Source organism: Capra hircus, chromosome 13 (assembly GCF_001704415.2).
Source record: "Capra hircus breed San Clemente chromosome 13, ASM170441v1, whole genome shotgun sequence".
In the NCBI taxonomy this organism is placed as follows: Eukaryota; Metazoa; Chordata; class Mammalia; order Artiodactyla; family Bovidae; genus Capra; species Capra hircus.
Window position 1 is genome coordinate 51,299,967 of NC_030820.1, and position 16,548 is coordinate 51,316,514.

The 16,548-nt window shown below is 46.6% G+C and overlaps 1 protein-coding gene across 1 annotated transcript in view; it reads left to right on the plus strand.

Annotated features, from left to right (window-relative positions):
- Positions 1-12,838, plus strand: part of C13H20orf194 (chromosome 13 C20orf194 homolog) — a 173,156-nt gene extending 160,318 nt beyond the window's left edge. Inside the window, exons 32-37 of the mRNA XM_018057413.1 lie at positions 370-476; positions 794-868; positions 6,146-6,351; positions 7,514-7,579; positions 8,813-8,906; positions 9,471-12,838. Coding sequence (XP_017912902.1) covers positions 370-476; positions 794-868; positions 6,146-6,351; positions 7,514-7,579; positions 8,813-8,906; positions 9,471-9,583 — 661 coding nt within the window. The 3' untranslated portion in view covers positions 9,584-12,838. The remainder of the gene's footprint in view (positions 1-369; positions 477-793; positions 869-6,145; positions 6,352-7,513; positions 7,580-8,812; positions 8,907-9,470) is intronic.

The window sequence follows — 16,548 nt, forward strand, 5'->3', positions numbered from 1 at the left end:
TGAAATAGCTCAACTGGAATTGGCATAGTGGGAGCCCGGAAGAAAGTGGGAGGGGATCCTGAGTAAGGGCTAAAGGGAACGAGGAGGGACCGCTAATCCCAGCTAGGATACTTGCAAGCTTCAAAAGTAGAAGAGGTCTTTGACTTGAAGAAATTGCTAGTCTGCTCTTCCTTCTCTGAAAGGGCAAACATGCTTTCCAATCTCAAGATGAAAGAGACATAAATGCTTTCAAGTAGTTGTTTTGTACACAGAATGGCATATGAGTAAGGGAGAATTCAAATATGATAATACATTGTTCTGTCGAACATAGTATATAATAACACTCCAAGCCCCAATTACTTATATATATAATTTTTTAAACCTTTGAAGGTATGAAGGTAAATTTGATGCTGGATCAGTCTTTCCATTGATGGTTCAGATCTGTGTATGGTTTGGTCGTCCCTTGGAGAAGACTCGCTTTGTGGCCAAGTGTAAAGGTAAGCCTTGACTGGAACATGTCCCAATACTGGTAAAAGAGTGCCCCCAGAGTTGTCCCCACCTCCTGGCACTGTTTTAATATTCAGTGTGCTGTCTTTTCTCACCATTTGGGTCTGAAAGGAGGCAGAGGAATTTGAGGACCCAGGCGTCCCATTCCCTGGGAACAGTGGCAGAGCCACTGGGGGAGGAAATGGTGTAAGTACCTGTGAACCCTAGAGGAGGCGCCTTTCCTAGTGCCTAACCCTCCCAGCTGTGCTGCCCTGGCCTTGGCCTCTGCCCGCAGATAAGTAACAACCCTCTCCTATTCCTCCACCAGCAATTCAGGCTTCCATCAAGCCGAGTCCATTCTCTGGAAACATCTACCACATCCTGGGCAAAGTGAAGTTCTCAGGTAACTGGCGGTTTGGATTTGGGAGCTCTGCACTGTGGAGTGATCACATCTCATGATGTGATTTCATAGCCTCTGCTGATGCTTAGCAGACCACTGATGCCTCTTGTTGTTCAGTTGCTAAATTGTGTCTGACTCTTTTTGAATTCATGAACTATAGCCTGCTATGCTCCTCTGTCCTCCATTATCTCCTGGAGTTTGCTCAAATTCCTGTCCATTCAATTAATGACACTATCTAACCATCTCTTCCTCTGCCACTCCTTCTCCTTTTGCCTTCAGTCTTTCCTAGCATCAGGGTCTTTCCCAGTGAGTCAGCTCTTTACATCAGGTGGCCAAACTATTGGAGCTTTTGCTTCAGTATCAGTCCTTCCAATGTATATTCAGGGTTGATTTCCTTTAGGATTAACTGGTTTGATCTCCTTGTGGTCTGTGGTACTCTCAAAGGGTCTATCACTCCTTCCATTTTTTCCCCTTCTATTTGCCATGAAGTGATGGGACTGGATGCTATGGTCTTAGTTTTTTTAATGTTGAGTTTCAAGCCAGCTTTTTCACTCTGTTCTTTCATCTTCATCAAGAGGCTCTTTAGTTCCTCTTCACTTTCTGCTATTAGAGTGGTATCATCTGCATATCTGAGCTTGTTGATATTTCTCCTAGCAGTCTTTCCAGCTTATGATTCATCCAGCCTGGCATTTTGCATGATTTACTCTGCATATAAGTTAAATAAGCAGGGTGACAATATACAGCCTTGACATACTCCTTTCCCAATTGTGAACCAGTCCATTGTCTCATGTCTGGTTCTACCTGTTGCTTCTTTTTTTTTTTTTTTAAATTTATTTATTTTAATTGGAGGTACCTGTTGCTTTTTGACCCACATACAGGTTTCTCAGGATACAGGTAAGGTGGTCTGGTACTTCATCTCTGTAAGAATTTTCTAGTTTGTTGTGAACCACACAGAGGCTTTAGCATAGTCAGTGAAGCAGAAGTCCATTTTTTACTAGAACTCCCTTACTTTTCCATGAGCCAACAAATGTTGGCAGTTTGATCTCTGGTTCCTGTCTCTTCGAAACCCAGCTTGTACATCTGAATGTTGTCAGTTCACGTACTGCTGAAGCCTAGCTTGAAAGACTTTGCGCATAACCTTGATAGCATGTGAAATGAGAGCAATTGTATGGTAGTTTGAACATTCTTTGGCATTGCCCTTTTTTGATATTGAAATGAAAACTGACCTTTTCCAATCCTGTGGCCACAGCTAAGTTTTCCAGATTTGCTGACATATTGAGTACGGTACTTTAAAAGCATCATCTTTTAGGATTTTAAATAGCTCAGCTAGAATTCTGTCTCCTTTTCTAGCTTTGTTCGTAGTAATGCTTCCTACAGCCCACTTGACCTCATACTCCACGATATCCAACTCTAGGTGAGTGACCACACCATCATGGCTATCCAGGTCATTTTTTTATATAGTTCTTCTGTGTATTCTTGCCACCTTTTCTTAATCTCTTCTGCTTCTTTCAGGTCCTTACCGTTTCTTTCCTTTGTCATGACCATTCTTGCATGAAATGTTCCCTTGATATCTCCAGTTTTCTTGAAGAGATCTCTAATTTTTCCCATTCTGTTGTTTTCCTCTGTTTCTTTGCACTGTTCATTTAAGAAGACGTTCTTATCTCCCCTGGTATTCTCTGAAACTCTGCATTCAGTTGGGTATATCTTTCCCTTTCTCTCGTGCCTTTCACTTCTCTTTTTGCCTCAGTTATTTGTAAAGCCTCCTCAGACCACCACTTTGCCTTCTTGCATTTCTTTTTCTTTGGGGTGGTTTTGGTCACTGCCTCCTGTACATTGTAACAAATTTGCATCCATAGTTCTTGAGGCATTCTGTCTACCAGTTCTAATCCCTTAAATCTACTCGTCACTTCCACTGTATAGTCATAAGGGATTTGATTTAGGTCATACCTAAATTACCTAGTGGTTTTTCCCTACTTTGTTCAATTTAGCCTTGATTTTGCAATAAGAAGCTGATGATCTGAGCCATAGTCAGCTCCAGGTCTTGTTTTTGCTAACTCTATAGAGCTTCTTCATCTTTGGCTATAAATAATATATCAGTCTGATTTCAATGTTGACTGTCTGGTGATATCCATGTGTGGAGTCGTCTCTGGGGTTATTGAAAAAGGGATTTTGCTATGACCAGCTTGTTCTCTTGACAAAACTGTATTAGCCTTTTCCCTGCTTCATTTTTTACTCCAAGGCCAAACTTCCCTGTTATTCCAGGTATCTCTTGACTTCCTACTTTTGCATTCCAATCCCTTGTGATGGAAAGGACTTTTTTTTTTTGGTGTTAATTCTTCAATGTGCTATAGCTCTTCATATAACCGGCCGACTTCAGCTTCTTTGCTCTCAGTGGTTTGGGCATAGACTTGTTTATGTGATGTTATACATAACTTGTACATATGTTGTACATAGACTTGTACTTGTGATGTTGAATGGTTTTCCTTCTAAATGAACCAAGGTCATTCTGTCGTTTTTGAGATTGCACCCAAGTACTGCACTTTGGACTCTTGTTGACTATGAGGGCTACTCATATTTTCTAAGGGATTCTTGCCCACAAACTATAATAGATATAAGGTCATTTGAATTAAATTTGCCTGTTCCCTTTACTTTCACCACGAGACATATCCACAACAGAGCATCGTTTCCACTTGGCCCAGCCACTTCATTCTTTCTGGAGCTATTAGTAATTGCCTTCCACTCTTCCCCAGCAGTAGCATGTTGGACACCTTCTGACCTGGGGGCCTCATCATCCAGTGTCATACCTTTTTGCCTTTTCATACTGTTTATGGGGTTCTTGAAGCAGGAATATTGGAGTGGTTTGCCATTTTCTCCTCCAGTGGACCCCATTTTGTTAGAACTCTCCACTATGACCCGTCCATCTTGGGTGGCCCTGCATGGCATGGCTCATAGCTTCACTGAGTTACACAAGCCCAATCGCCATGATAAGGCAATGATCCATCAAGATGCCTCTTAGACTCTCTGTCAAAAAAAAAAAAAACAAAAAAACCCTCCCCTCTGGGTCTTACACCATCAGGCTCCTCCTGTCTTCCCTTTCATTCAGGATACCAATCTTTCTTCAGGACCTTCTGCTCTGCAGTGGAGGATCTGTTTTCCTGCCCCTGCAGGCACCTGCTCAGGGCCTCTCCTCACAGCTCCTTGACTTCCTTGTTCTAGAGACTTTAACACCCCACCCCTCTTGAGCCATCCATGGCTTCCTCATAGCCCTTTCACCAGGAGCACCCCAATGCTGAGCTCTCTGGCTCTGGATCTGTTTCTGGTAGTCTCCAAGCCCTCCACTTTGCTTCTCCTCCCCTTCAGCAGACCTGTTTAACAGCCTTTGACCACTGGAGCCCTTGCAGCCTGAAGTCAGTCACTCCTGGACTGGGGTTCAGGGAAGTTGTCAAAACAAGGAGCTAGTTAACTCAACATTGGAAATGGTGAGAATGCTCCAGAGAAAAGGAGCATTTGCTGTGGATCTGAGGCAAAAAGGGCATATTTCAGGAACCAAAAAGTTTACTGTGGCTGGGGCCTAGGGGAGGATGTAAGGGAGTGTGTCTGGTTACAGCATCTTTGGTAGTTACAACAGAAAACTCCAGCTCAACTACCAGGTGTTAGCTACATAGCAAGAAGTCAAGAGGTTTGGCAGTGCAGCAAGACCACTGAAGACCCAGGTAATATATGACTTTTGTGTGCTTCCATTCTTAGTGTCAGCTTTTCCTCGGGTTTCCACCCTTTATGGTTGCCAGGTAGTGCTACAGGCTAGGTGTCACATCCAGACAGAACATCCAGCTGATGGAAGAGGCTGGCTATTCCTGTGGGTGGCTCTGTCAATTCCTCAGCAGACTTCTGTCATTGGCCAAGATCAAGTTGACATTGACCATGGGAAATTCATGGTCATGGAATTTATGGAAATTGGAGGAAGAAGATGCTGAGCAGGCAACCAGGAATGTCTGCAACAGGTACCACTGAGAGTTGTAGGCATGGAATCATCTGAGTTCAGATAGGAAAATTAGGTGACAGAGTCTGTATAAAAGAATCTCTCATGGTCTTTAACCTTTGGCTTAGTTTATGTTATTGAATCGGAAACTTCGGCCCCTCTCTGTAAGCCCCTTACTCAAGCCCTGTTCACTCAGGCTTCAACAGACAGCCTCCAACCTGCCTCAGTGGTCTTCATGCCTTCATCTTCCCTCTGCCCTATCATCGTCTTCTTTTCTTCCTTATTTAGACCAACTGTTGACCCCTTTCTTGTTCAAGGTAAACCTCTCTTTGTTTTAGAGTTCTCATCATGCCTTTTTGGGGACCATTACCCTTTTCTCGTGTCTCCAGTAAATCTTAGCCCCCAGCTCCTCAGCCTATAAATCCAGTCACCTCTTTCCTTTCACCATGTGACCCTCCTCTAGCACTTGTACTGTTGAGGATGCCCTCTTGCCTTGTCCTCTCAGGCCTTGGCTGAAACCCACCCCCTTTACCTCTACCAAGGGGGCTTTCCTGGCTTCTCAACTGTCTCTTCTACAGGAGTGACCTGAGCCATCCCCTTCTTCTAATGACTGTGTAGGTGTCTCCCATTCAAGGTCCCACAGTCTTTCAAATGCCACAGATGCAGAGTCAGACTCTTCTCCTCCCTCCTGCAAACTTTTTCTTCCTCTTATAATCCCCTTCTGGGTTAATGGTGTCCACCTGATCACCCAGTCAGCTGAGCTAGAAACTTGAATCAGTTCAGTTCAGTCTCTCAGTCGTGTCCGACTCTTTGCGACCCCATGAATTGCAGCACGCCAGGCCTCCCTGTCCATCACCAACTCCCGGAGTTCACTCAGATTCACGTCCATCAAGTCCGTGATGCCATCCAGCCATCCCATCCTCTGTCGTCCCCTTCTCCTCCTGCCCCCAATTCCTCCCAGCATCAGGGTCTTTTCCAATGAGTCAGCTCTTCACATGAGGTGGCCAAAGTACTGGAGTTTCAGCTTTAGCATCATTCCTTCCAAAGAAATCCCAGGGTTGATCTCCTTCAGAATGGACTGGTTGGATCTCCTTGCAGTCCAAGGGACTCTCAAGAGTCTTCTCCAACACCACAGTTCCTCCCTTTCTTACTTCATCCTTTCTGATTTGCTCCCAGTCACATCAGTTTTCCCTCCTGCATGTCTTGGGAATCTGTCCCCAACCCAGCTGCACTACCACAGTCTTACTGTAACCTTAGCCTTTAGGGGCAGGGTCTCAGGGACTAAAGTGTTCTCCTTGCAGACTCTGAGAGGATGATGGAGGTCTGCCACAACACTCTGGCCAACTCCTTGAGTATTGTGCCAGTTTTGGAGGGACCCACACCACCCCCTGACTCCAGAACCTCACCTCAAAGCAGCAGCGGGCAGCAGGAATGCTACCTCGTGTTCATAGGCTGCTCTCTGAAGGAAGAAAGTGTCAAGGACTGGCTGCGGCAGTCGGCTAAGCAGGTGATTTCAAAGCCCAGACAGATCTGGTACCGATACTTCGGGGTTGCTACTGGCTCTGAGGCAGAAGCCCCCGCCCCAACCCTCTCCCTGCTTTCTCACCACTGGTTCACCTGTCACAGGCTCAGCCAGCATTTTCAGGGACCCAGAGTGGGAGGGACCCCCTGAGGCAAACTCTAGGCAGAATTGTTTTGCTGACTATCCTGTGAGCCCGGGTTCTCAAAGTCATTTCCCATTCCTACTTCCCATGGCAGACTGGAGTTATTTATTAGGTGGCTTAACCAGGACCTAGGTGAAACCTAGCTGTTTTGTATGGACCCTGGATGAGCTTAGTGTATTAAACTCAAAATGTCTTCTTAGCTGAACCTAGTTCATAGCCTCTCCTGTGTTCTGAGCCCAGCATCTCCTGTACTTTGGTTCTCTCTCTAGAATGGAGATACAAAAAGATATGCTTAGAGCCCTTTGCCAACCAAGACTCCAAGTATAGACAGCAGAGGCCCCAGAGAGAGGTATGGGGAAGAGGAGGCTTGTCTGTAGATAGGCACAAGCATCATTAGTTCAGTACTACAAAGAAAAAAATTCGAACTGGAATTAAAATCATCTAATATGCTGCAAGCTTTGGGTGCTAAGCCTCTGCACACGGTCTAAGGTTTAGCTTATCCTAGAACTCTGGAAATAGAGTTGGCTGCAGCCCTGGTCTCCTGTACATGCCAGACTGGGACCTGTCTTTTATACTAAGGGGGAAAGGCTGCCTGCAGACTGTGTCTTTCTCAGACTCAGTGGCTGTTATTGTTGTTTAGTCACTGGGAAAAACTCTTATATGATATTGGACTATAAAACCTCCAGTCCTTTTGCTTACATGTCTGTCACTGGTGGGATTTAGGATTGAGAATCTTCAAAGAGGCAGAAACATACCTATTTGCAAAAGCATCAATCTGATTCTGCCACTTGTTCCCCCCTGGCATGTAGGACTCTATGGGCGGGAAAGTGGTGCTCTCCAGGGGCAGACAGGCAGGGCATTACATCCAGGCCGTGACGGCACTTGTGCTTCCCCCTCTGCTGGCATCTAAGTCACATAACCAGCCCCAGAGCTCTGACCCTCACCCTTCCGTGTACTCCATCAGTTCTGTTGGGACCTAACCCCCCCCTTTACTTCTCTGCACAGAAGCCTCAGAGGAAAGCCCTGAAGACCAGGGGGATGCTGACCCAGCAGGAGATCAGGAACATTCATGTGAGTACTCCATCTCAGAGGCCTAAGTCCCCTCAGTGTCCGAGGGCGGTTCTTGAACAGCTCTGTCCTTTAGGATTCCTGAGTGAGGTGGCTGTTACTGGGGCATGCTGGAGGTCCTGCTTCTCTCAGGCTGCAGAGGGAAGCTGGGTAAAGAGAAACCTCAGCTCAGCTGGCCTTGCAGCCTCAGCAAGAAGGGCAGGTGACCTCTGGTGTTGATGTGGTCATGAGATTGAGGAAAACCCAGTGCCTGTGGGAGGAACAGATGACATGGAGCTCTGTTTTATCATCCTGTTCAAGCAGCTGCAGAAGTCCTTTCCCCCTACCTTTCCTCTGTCATAGATATAAACCGGCAAGTGCCCAGGTTAAAACTGTCTAGATCCTAAAGTTGCTCATGGGCAGGTTGTGGAATCCTGAGGCCAGAGCAAAATGCTCCTTGAGAAACCCGCTCAGACTCCAGGCTGACTCCCAGGCTCTGCCTCAGTCTGCATCCGCACTGAAGCCTTTTCCTGATCGGCTTGGGGGCAAAGGCCAAAAGGACCAGAGAGTCCAGGTGTCTGCATGAGCTGTGTCACCAGTCCCAGTGATGGGCAGGCAGGCAGGACTCTGGACCTCCAGGAGCCCCTGCTGTGGACTTGAGAAAGACCTCTTAATTCCAACGCCTGGGCAACTCTGCATGTTCCTGGTGAGGAGACTGAGGGCACTTCAGAAGGCAGGCAGTGTTGTTTCCCCAGATGTAGACCTTAAACAAGGATTTGAATGAGGGTAGTTTATTTGGGAAGTGATTCTGTAAGCTACCAATAGGAAAGTGGGAAAGTAAGAGAGAGAAGAGAAGGGTGTATTGTCAAACCAGTACCACTGTGGGCATCTGGGGCTTAATCCCATTAGGAATTCCAGAGTTCCTCCCTGAGAGGTGGGAGAACCTTCATTCATTGTTTGATGGCAGCTGTGGGGATGGTGTGATGGTGTTAATTCCCTGGCATATCTTTTTTTGGCTGCACTGGGTCTCATGGGCTTTTTGTTGAGGTGCACAAGCTTCTCGCTGTGATGTAGGCTTAGTTGCCCTGTGGCATGTGAGATCTTCATTCCTCAACCAGGGATCGAACCTGTACCCCCCAGTGGCAGCGCAGAGTCTTAACCACTGGACTGCCAAGGAAGTCCCTATTTTTGTTTTTAATGAGTGAGTGAATTATAGAAAATGGTTGGCTTAATTCTAACAGGACTCTTTTCCTACAGGTGAAACGCCACCTGGATCCCCTACCTGCAGGCTACTTTTATAATGGCACCCAGTTTGTCAACTTCTTTGGTGACAAGACTGATTTTCACCCACGTATCCTTGGGATCTGATGCAGAGAGGCTGCGGGGGTGTGAAAGCCTAGCTGTAAAGAGGGTGTCTGCTAGAGCCATCACAGCCCAGGCTTGGTGCAGGGTGGGTTCGGGAATACACAGCAAGCCACAGAGACTGACTTTTCATTTTGTCCTCTTACAGTCATTAAAATTACATTTCTCCTTCATTCAGTGATGGCTGAGGTTACTCTGTGGGTTGTAATTTAAATGCAGCTGTGGTAACATCCTGTGGTCATCAGGGAGTCATAATTTACAAGCTGGTGACTGGGTCTGATTACAGTAGTTAATCTGTGAAAAAGGTGGACAGGGTGCTGCTGTGTTCTAGTGAAAGCTGAAGGGCTCATTGCTAGGAGCTAGGAAGGGCCCTGTGTCAGCCTCTGTCGCATTGTCACATTCTTTGTAGTTGTGGTGCTGCCAGTATATTAAAAAAGCCAGTCAGGTACCTTCTGTACAGGCTGAGCACTCACTCAGCCTGTACAGATTCCTCTGGCCTGGGCAGCTCCCTTGGCCCCTAGGCTCAGGGCTTTCTTCCTTAATGAGGTGCCAGTCATGGACCAGTTCATGAATGACTACGTGGAAGAAGCCAACCGGGAAATTGAGAAGTATAACCGTGAGCTGGAGCAGCAGGAGTATCACGACCTCTTTGAGCAGAAGCCCTAGAGGAAGAAGACCCTGGAGATGGACACTGAAACATGAGATGTCTTAACTTCAGCTCTTCCAAAGGCCTCTCCCTAGAGGGCTGTCTTTGTTCTCCTTGGCCTTTGTGTGCTGCTTGAGTGCATGTTGTCTTTATTCTCTATACAGCGCTGAAGAGCATCACCTGCACCACTGATTTGGCAGCGGGGTGAGGGTGGGGGGTCCTCATGGAGGATGAGCAGACAGACGCTTCCCTTTGTTTGCAGCTGGCAGTCCAGGACCTCTGGGTCTCCGATAACAGTATTTTCTTTGGGCTGTTGCAGCACTGTGTGAGGGTGGGGAGAAGCATTTGGATTGCACAGAGTAGCTGCTGATACACAAAGAATCCTGGCTGCCCCAACTGTGGTCATGGCTGGGGGGCCTGGGCCACCACAGGCCTCAGGCTTCAAACACTGCCCCAGGAGAGCCTTTCTCCCCAGTGGAATGCCTGCCTCCCTGGTTCAGCCCCTTCCATTGAAGGTTCGGTCCCTGTTGACACTGTGCCCAGTCCTGGAGGACACAGCACAAGCCCTGGCCAATCCCAGCCATCAGAGCCAGCAGCTTGGACGGAGATCAGTAGTTTCTTCTAAAATGAGGGAATTTCCCTTATGGACTAAACTGAGGAGAAAGACTTGTTGCTTTCCAAAAGTGTGGCTTTTGAATTGACACAAGCAGCCCACCTTGGGATTGGTTTTGAGCTCCGCTCATGTCATCAGTCTGGTTTGCCTAATAATTCTGGGATGAGAAAAACTGCTGCTCAGGCCTTGCTGGCATTGTCTTGCCGCACTGTTAAGGGCAGTGTCCTTCAACTGCATAGTCTTAGGCCCAGGGTTCTGATTGCTTATGGGACATTTTCACTTGAAGGGCATTCAGTCTTTGGCACCCATACCTCCCCTCAGTCTTGCCAGGGAAAGCCTGGTTTTCAGCCCAACCTTTAGGCAACTCATGTCCCTAAGCATCATTGCTGGCCTTGGACTAGTTTGGCTCCTGAGAACCAGGAATTTCAGAGCCTTCCAATATCGAAGTTAGAATTCCTTCTAGTAGCTTTTTTCCAGCTGGACTAAAAAGCAGAGGGGAATTTCAAGTGTATCCCATGCGTGACCTCCAGAATTAGTACAGGGAAGAGAGAGGTCACTTATGTGATGTCTGTTAGGACTTCAGCGCCTCAGCTGCCTAGATTGTAAATGATTTCTGAATTTCACTTTTTTTTTTGCATGCCTTAGAAAGGAGCACATAGGCAAAACCAGCAAAGTTTTTAGTAATGTAGAGGGGTTTTTAGAAAAGGCCCTGGCACAGAGGAGAGAGGAAAAATGATGGAGCACATGTGACCTGTCACACAGAGCCCTGCATGCAAGTAGTAAAGCAGTTGTTAAGGGCTTGTTAGTAAAATGTACTTAATGTTAGAAAAAAATTTGCATTTGAAGCCAAATGAACAATACTCCAAATACCATTTAATAGGAACTCTTGCATGAAGAAAGGCTTCTGAAAAGACCCATGTGCTCCAGTCCCAGCTCCAAAGCAGCTGGTGACAAAGGCCCACATGTGGAGCCCCAGCCTAGGAGCCAGAGGCTGGGGTCCACAGTAGGCCTTCCTCTGCTTCAGAATCAATAACCAAGATCTTAAGTGCAATTGATGAGATAAGCAATGAGTTACTGTAGCTTCCTTTAGCTCTACCGAGCTCTTTTTAAAAACTCAAACTTGAGCAGCCTTGTTGGGGGATGAGGGTGGGGAGGTTGGGGGTGGGGGAACAATAGGCCATCTGCCTCAGGTAGATTGCTGTGAACATTTAAATGAATGCTCTCTTTCTTGGAGCTTGAGCCATTTCCTGGCTGCTACACAAAAGAGTTTTTAAAGAGGGGTCGGAAGCCCACCCATAAAAGTGGGTCTTAAACACTGTGTGGGGCTATACCTCCTGGTGATCTTGGTTTCTGACCTTTGTCCATAGAAATGCTCTCTCACCAACTTGCCCCACTGTCCCAATTCCTCTCCTGTTAGAGGGGAAACTGTGATTACCTCAACTTGAATATGAAACTGTGATTGAAAAAAGTCAAAACATTAAGTTTCAAAGCCAAAAAGGCAAAACTGGCTGAGGCTTCCATAGATACTCCTCAGCCTGCTTGGGAGTGTGAAGGGCACACTGGCGAAAGGGCATTCCTTGGGGCACACTGGCTGTGCCCTGGTGAAGAGGCACTCTGTAGTGCGCTGTGTGAGCTCCTTGAGAACTGAGACTGGGAGGATGCTTCCTCCCCACACTGCTGTTCTGGAACCTTTGGGGCCTCTCGGTTTTTTATGTGAAGTTAATATCCACTTGATGCGTCTGGGCACTCCAGGTGGAGGTGTGGTGTCTTAGGCTGTCTCTAAAGGAAGGGTCTTGACACTGTGTTTGAAATTTTGACCTTAGAAGTGGATACCAGGGATCCAGCAGAGACATCAGGTTCCCAGGGACAGGCAAAGTTCTCCAGGAGCTTAATGCTTTTTGCCAACTTTCCTATTAGCAGCTTCAGTTTTATATCACCCCGAGTGAGTGTGATAATGTTGAAGTCGCTGAAGTTATAGGTTATTTTACATTTTGATGTGGGATTTTTCTCTTTTTTTGATTGGAAAGAGGAGGCAGATATTGGAGAAAAGGGATCACCCTAGGAAGGGGCCACTGGCAAGGAGTGGCATTGGCCCCAGAGAGCCCTGGGGGCTCTGACCTGAGGCCTAGACACTAGGCCCTGTGGGTCACAAAAAGTACCCTCCTAAATTCTATTAGGATTTTGAAAACTTTTGCACAGTAATAAGCTCTGGGTTTGCTCTTCAGGCTTCTCAAAAGGGAAAAGTTAAAGACTATAAGCTATTAAGTATTCCAGCCATGTTGCTGACCTAGATGGATAGTTGTACCTCAAAAAGTAGGTGAGAAATGGCTTCCTCATTGTCCCAGGTTGTCAAATACTAATGACAGAAGAGCTCACTTATGTGCCAAAATTGACTTTTATACTAGTTTTTCAGTGCTTTAATATTTGTAACTTAAATTTTAAAACTATTTACAAACACTACTGTAACTTCAGTGAAACAATTGTGTGATTGAAGCTTTTTGCTTATTATAGTATTTATTACACTACTTCAGTAAATATATGAGAGTAGCTTTCAATTTATTTTTATATTATTTTCATGTTTTTACTTGCAGTTGTGTATGTGAATTTACCTTGTTAACTGAGATGTAATGCTAAGGACCAATAAACTGTCACTGAACAAGCAGGGCCTCCAGTAGTTGCCTGTTGCTATAGTCCCAAAGTGTTCTTGGGGATTGAAGAGGTGGCCTGGGATTGGAGACCTCCTTGCAGCTTCCCTGGGAACACCGCTTTGTTGGGGCTGTTGCAGGAGGGGTCCTGGGGACTTGACTCCCCTCCCCAGAGCTCTGAGCCGCTGCTGCAGTGAATACAATTCATAAGAGGCCAACTTGGCCTGGGGTGGGTACTCTCTGAGCATTCCAGATCCCAAGGAGGAGTTCAGGAAGCCAGCTTGTGGGTACAGGGGTCCTGGGGCCCCAGAAATAAGTTCTCCCACCTCACCCTAAGAAACCACATCTGCTGCCCTCAGGCTTGTCTTGACCGTCAGGGCACCTGGCCTGCACCAGGCTGCATTAAGAACCATTGCTTCACAGGCTGGTAGGTCGGTTTAATTCTGGCCATAACCCCACTAGGAAGCCACACGGTCTCACTTTAATAATGGGCAATGAGCAAGGCATGACGAAGAGTCCAGTAGTTGGCCCAGAGGGCAGAGTCACTGCCCTTGCCCTGTTAGATCTGAGCACCCCTCCTGGCACATCCTCGGTCAGGCAGGCCTTGGAAACACATGGTCCAAGGGAGAGGTCGGCAGAGCCCCCGAAGCATTTAGGGAAAGGCAAGATGACGGCGTGCTTCCTGCCACTGCGGCCTGGGGGCCCAGTCACATCCTGTATCTACCCAGGCTGGGATAAGGGGCTTCCATCATTTCGGGGGGAAAAGGGCTGGCTAGGAGGGGTCACCACCAACGTCCACAGAGACCCTGCTTCCTATACCACCTTCAGCGCAGAGGCCTCTGGACAAAGGCAGTGTCCCACTGGGAGGATCTGGGCACTGACTCAAGGGGAGGGGTACAGGCTCCACCACAGCCTCCCGCAAATTAAGGTTGGGAAGGTGGTCTTGGTTTTGGAGGCTCGACGTGATCAATCAGTCATGTACAAACCAAAGGCAAAACTGCCTGCGAGGGATGAAGAGAATTGGGGGAGGGGTCTTAGCCACAGTATGGTTATCACCCTCCTCACAACCTGCTTACCCAGAGCCTCCCAACACACCCACCTCTTTCCCCTATGCCCCATCCTACAGGGCTTGAACCTTGATGGAGCTCCTGTGCTTGCACTTCCCAGAAACCACCAGGGTGTGGGGAATACCCCCAGAGAACTGTCAAGGAGGAGAGGCAGACAGTAGATGGTGAACAGCTCCAGGGCTGGATGATCTTTTGAGGACCAGAACTCAGATGTCCGAGGATGGAGAAGGGGGCCCTTCCCACCAGGGCTCCACAGCAGGGACGAAGGTGGCTGCTGAACTGAACCCTAGGGGCATGCTTGACCAAGCCAGAGTCCCAGAATCAGGGCATCGTGGTGGGACAGACATGTGGAAAGTGATTGGAACAGAAGGTGAAGCTGCTGAAATCAAATCACTCTGAGGAGCACAGAGGAATGCTGATGTGTTCATTTCTATCATATAATCTCATATAATCTAGGGAACAGCCCAAAGAAAAATCTCACTATGACCCTACTGCCAGTTCATGATGGAATGGCTTGGTTGCTCTATGAGGAATCCAGGGTAGTACCAGCTTCAAGTTCAGCCTGTCTCATGTCATCAAATCTTTAGTGATTTCTCTGCTGGCAGTAAGCTTCCTTTATGCCACTAAAAGGCTCAACACCCTAAGGCAAGACCCAACCTCCTCGTCCAGAGGCAACCCCAAAGTCTGGGGTCATGTTTTCATCCCTGAATCAGTCACAGTGGTCTGGAGTCAGATGGACCTGGCCAAGGGTCACTGCACATGTATGAGGGCCCCCAACATCATTTGGAAGCCGGATTCCCCAAAGAAGGGTTTGCTCCCCTGGATCAGCACTGCACATCCAGCTGCAGGCTATTTCTGAGCTTTTCTGTTAAAATCAGATACCTATTTGATTTAAAATTTTTTGCTTTCTGCTAGTCTTTTCTAGTACAAGTGATAGCAAACAGTTGTTTGTTGCTGTGGTGGTGATTGGTAGCAGTAACTTTTAATCTTGATTAAAAGTAGTGACGTTTACAATGTTTTTTAAAACTAAAAGACATTTGAAAACATCTATTCACTGAGATATTTGCACCCCCCGAAGATGGAGAAAAGGCTCTCTACTGCCTCTGGATACCCAGGGACATCAGTATTCCAAGGGAACCTGTTTGATACTTTTTTTTTCCCCTAAATAAAAGACAGGATTCTGCACTTCCACTGCCATGGCCCAGGCTCAATTCCTGGCCAGGGAACTGATTCAACCAAAAGAAGAAAAAAGAAGGATTGTGCAGACTGTAATGCGACTCATTGGTGGGGTAAGAAGTAGACCAACTAGAGAGTGATTCTGAAGGAACGGTTGACAAATGAAATGACTAATGAGACAAGAGCCAAGGGGATGATCTTAAGGTAGAAGTGGAAAAAGCCAAAGTGGAAAAAAACCCAACTTTCTGAAACAACTCCAAAACTTTTTTGTTTCATTCTCCAAAAATCTGAAGAAAAAATAAATTTGTTTATCCACAAATTATTCCTGTTTTGCCCAGGACTTTACATGGCTAAACTGATGAGCCAAAATGACTGGGTTAAAAAATCGTATAAAGGTCAACAAATTTTATGTCAAACTGATAAATAATAATAAATCTGAAAACAAAGCTAACCAAATAAAGTTAACTGTATTTACATCCTACCATTACTACTGTTTTTCCCATACCAGTAAAGAAGTTTAACTTTTTTTCCTTCATAGCTTCAAATTTTTAAGACCTTTACATCTATACTCTGAAATTTCATGCCTGAGTGAATGTACAAATAATAGCAAAATAAAGACAACAGGAAGAGAAAAGATGGTTTGATAACCAAAAATTCATGGAATTTTCTACTAAAAAGATGCAGTTTCTAGATAACTAATAAAAATCTGGGCTTCCAAGGTGGCTCAGTAGTAAAGTATCTGCCTGCCAATTCAGGAGACGTGGATTTGATCCCTGGGTAGGGAAGATTCCCCTAGAGAAGGAAATGCCCTCCAGTATTCTTGCCTGGGAAATCCCATGGATAGGGGAGCCCGGCAGGCTTCAGTCATGGGGTTGCAGAGAGTCGGACATGACTAAGCACGAATACTCTGTAATGACCTATAATAGGAGGAGAATCTGAAAAAGAGTGTATCTATATATACATAAAACTGATTCACTTTGCTGTACAGCAGAAACTAAACATTGTAAGTCAACCATACTCCAATAAAAATTAATTTTAAGGAGATTCAATTTCAACCTCTTTTATAGGTAAAAAGGGTCAGAGACACAAAGAGCCTGGACATCTTGCCCGAGGGTTTTGTCTGGTGCCTTCCCCACTCACTCTTCTGTCCATCCAGCTTCCTTAGAGGCGCTTCTTACCAGGAGCCGTAGGTCACTTGAAAGGCAGCCAAAGTGGTGCCACAGGCAGTGTCAGCCCTGAATGATGAGCTTGAAGCAGAACGTCGGGCAGCTGCTTGACACAGGGGGTCAAAGAGAATGAAAACCATGGATAAGGAGGATGTGGAGTACACATAAAGGCTAAGGAGGGCAGTGATGGCCAGGAGGGTGACAGGCCACCTGGACTCATCAGCTGGAAGGACTTAGGTGGCTGGTGACAAGGTCCAAATGAAGTGGGGCCTGTGGGTAGATGACAGTGGGGAATTTGGGGCCCAGCTCTGCTGGGAA